Source organism: Asparagus officinalis, chromosome 1 (genome assembly GCF_001876935.1).
Source record: "Asparagus officinalis chromosome 1, Aspof.V1, whole genome shotgun sequence".
Classification (NCBI taxonomy): domain Eukaryota; kingdom Viridiplantae; phylum Streptophyta; class Magnoliopsida; order Asparagales; family Asparagaceae; genus Asparagus; species Asparagus officinalis.
The window spans coordinates 33,094,218-33,097,840 of NC_033794.1; the positions used below are offsets into that span (position 1 = coordinate 33,094,218).

The window sequence follows — 3,623 nt, forward strand, 5'->3', positions numbered from 1 at the left end:
TTATGGTTTTAGTAAAATTAATTATAAGTTTAAATCTAGAATTTTAATAACAAAATTATAAGAAAGAGAATTTTTTGCAAAATTTTAGAAGAGGCCAAAAATTCAAATATATTATTTCTAAGCCCAAAAAATAAAGAACATTGTTTATAAAATTTAGGTAGTCTTATAAATGCCAAAAAATTATTTTGAAGCCAAAATGTAGAGTTTAATAAAACACACATTTTAGATTTATTATTTAACCCCTATTTCAATCAATATTCTTCTTCTATTAGAAAATCCTTAAAATGATGTAAATCAATAGTTTTTTTTCAAATGATTAAAAAGTTACTAGGAATAACTTTTCATTTTTATTGGATTAAAAAATTTATGTATGTCGTACAATTACATGATTTGTTGATGATAAAGCTACTAGGAGTACATTTCTCCAAGCAATTGAGAGATATTATTCAAGTGAGTAAATATCATCTTGTTACTTATTATAAATATTTAATGAAAGTGTATTGATTATATGTACTGCTAAAAAAGTATTGAATCAATTAGATTGATAATAGTAGAATATCCATTCATTTAATTGCAAATTCTATACACTCTCAGCCTTAAAATTCAATAACAGCAAATCAATCAAATGGCCATCCATTCTAATTCACATGGATTTACTTAACAATTTCAATTAATTTCACTTTAATTTGCATACTAACATTATTAACACTCAAAACCTCTTTCAAATACTTAATTCTAGATCTTTATTTTTTTCCCCTTTAAGTCACTTTTTCTCATATTCTTTTTCAAAAAATAAATTCAAAACCTAAACAAGCGATAGTACAAGTTTATCAGATGGATTGTTTATTATTTATAATGTTATTAAAATACTCCAAACTTTATTATTTCCTGTGAAGGCAAGAGTTTGAAACAAACAAGCTTATACCCAAAGACATCCGAAAAGTTTTAATATATATTAAACTATTTGCCAACCTAATTATAGTGAATAAAAACCTAAAAAAAAAACAACCACGTGCAACGCACGTGCATCTTACCTAGTATATAGTATACATATATGTGTGTGAGATACGTCGTTAATTCTTAGTGAGGTCCACATAATTTATATTAGTAATTTGAATAATTTTGTCAGTTAATTAAGTTAGAGGCCGAAGTATGATTAAACAGCCCAAAAACCCATTAGCCTAATTCTTTAACCCTGCCCCTAATCTCTCTATTAAAACCCCTCTCTCCTTCCTCTGCCGTCATGCATTCTCACTGGAAGCCCTATCTTTCTATCAAACCCTAGAGATCTCTCTGATGGATTTCCTCAAAATCGAAGAAGAAGATGATGCCAGTATTGATCAGGGCTACATTGACCATTATTTTAACGATTGCATACCCGACGTAAACTGTAACAACCTCTCGACGTCAAGAGAGGAAAACTATACAATCATGAGCGAAGGCTGTATACGAAAAATCCAAGAAGATGACATACAAAAACTATCAGAAACACTATGCATCTCACCGTCTGATTCTTGCACGCTTCTTCTTCACTTCAATTGGAACATCGACAAAGTATACGAAGGGTGGTTTACCCAAGAAGAAGAAGTTCGAATATCTACAGGTTTGTTTCAAAACCCCTTTGAAATTGACAATAACGCTAGAAAAATTAACTGTCGAATATGTTTCGAAATATTTTCTCTCAGCGAGACGATAGCAGCTTCGTGTGGCCATCGATTTTGTATTGATTGCTATAGAAACTACGTCAGTGTATCTCTCAGCGACAATGGATTAGGCTGTTTGAATCTCCGATGCCCTGATCCGTCCTGTACTGCTTCTATCGGTCAAGACATAGTCGAGTCTTTAGTATCCGAAGATTATGCGCTGAAATACTCTCATTTTCTTATAAGATCATACGTTGAGAGTAAGAAAAATGTAAAGTGGTGCCCGGCGCCAGGCTGCTACTTTGCAGTGAGTCTCGTAGCAAACATTAATAAAAATAGCAGCGTCCATTGCAGATGCGGCCACGCTTTCTGCTGGAATTGCGCTGAAGAAGCTCACAGGCCTGTAGATTGTGAGACCTTCACAAAATGGATATCCAAGAATGGTGCTGAATATGAAAGCAAAATGTGGATATTAGCTAATTCGATGCCTTGCCCTAAATGCAAGCGACCAATTGAGAAAGACAATGGATGTATGCACATGACATGCTTGCCCCCGTGTAAGTTCGAGTTCTGTTGGTTATGTCACGAATCCTGGTTGGAGCATTCCGTCTGTAGATACTATGCAGCTGATAATAGAAGAGGCACATACAACAAAGAAGAACATAGGGATGAACATGAATACTACTTTAAGCTCTGGGCATTGAATAGAATATCGATGATAAAGGCGATTTCGGAATTGAAAATGATGCCAACGGAGAAGATGGGAGTGCTCTATTTTTTTGTTGAAGCATGGGAGCAAATTGTTGAATGTAGAAGAATTTTGGCATGGACATATGCATATGGATACTATCTTGCTGAGGAAGAGAAGGTGAAAAAGGAATTATTCGAGTATTTGCAGAGCGAAGCTGAGGCGAACCTTGAAGAATTGCATAAATGTGCCAAGATTGATCTGCAAGCTTATCTTAATAGTGGAAATATGCGAACTTTCGCTGAATTTCAATGTAAGCTCTCTGGTCTGACCTTAGTGACACGAAACTATTTCGATAATTTTGTTCATGCCCTTGAGAATGGGTTGAAGGAGGTGGATAGTAGGAAAGCTATGGTCAACAAGAGAGATGGAGAAAATATTGATCCATATGGAGGGGGAATTACTTCCCAGGACTATATGGATGAAGATGGACGTTAGGTATGCATTACTTTCACTTATATCAATCATTTTGGTTCTGATATTTGTGATGTGTTAGACTAACAGACACACAAGTAGATTGTTGAACTGTTTAAGTCACCGAAATATTATTATAATTAGTTGCAACAAAATAAAAAATTGTAACTATGTTTTGCATTTATGTTTTCTTATTGAAACTATGATCAGTATTTTGATTTTTTACCTACCCGATTGACGCTGTGTAGAGGCTAAGGATCATGTCTATTTGAAGCGAGTATTTGTTAGATTTGTAATCCATTTAAATTTTAGATTTCTGTTATGAACTTTTATTAGTAGTATGAAGTTTTGATTTTATTATGTCTCTACATTATTTTGAGATGCATTTCTAGTACTGTATCATATTGTTTGTGTTATATTATTCTAAGTCCAAATGCCAGTCGAGACGTACGCTTTAAACTTTGATGAAGATTGTTTCCTTGGGGTTTTAGTTTATGATCTAGCTGTTCTATTTTGTTATTCAATTTGATGAATTTCCGTGTATATGTCCAAGCAAATTACTATTTTGCTCGGATAATCAGATTAATCATATTACATCATAACTTAATTACAGGATGTTATGTTGTGCCTCAAATAATCAAATATGCATCCTCGAACCGAGTTCGGCATTTGACTCACGCTGGTTATGTTTGCTAAGGGATTGAATTCCTAGTTGTTAGATAAGAATAAAGTTCTTGTTGTGGATCTGCGTTGTCGTTTGGCTCAGAAACCTGCTCAATCAGTCCTTCTTCTTCAACTGTGCACCACTAAGAACACAA

At 33.8% G+C, this 3,623-nt stretch overlaps 1 protein-coding gene across 1 annotated transcript; it reads left to right on the forward strand.

Moving 5' to 3' along the window:
• Nucleotides 1,271-3,044, forward strand: LOC109833065 (probable E3 ubiquitin-protein ligase ARI8). Its single transcript, XM_020400613.1, has one exon. The coding sequence runs from the start codon at nucleotides 1,297-1,299 to the stop codon at nucleotides 2,827-2,829; it is 1,533 nt and encodes a 510-aa protein (XP_020256202.1). The 5' UTR covers nucleotides 1,271-1,296; the 3' UTR covers nucleotides 2,830-3,044.

Coding starts and splice junctions, on each gene's coding strand:
- LOC109833065 (XM_020400613.1), top strand. CDS start 1,297: ATGGATTTCCTCAAAATCGAAGAAGAAGATGATGCCAGTATTGATCAG.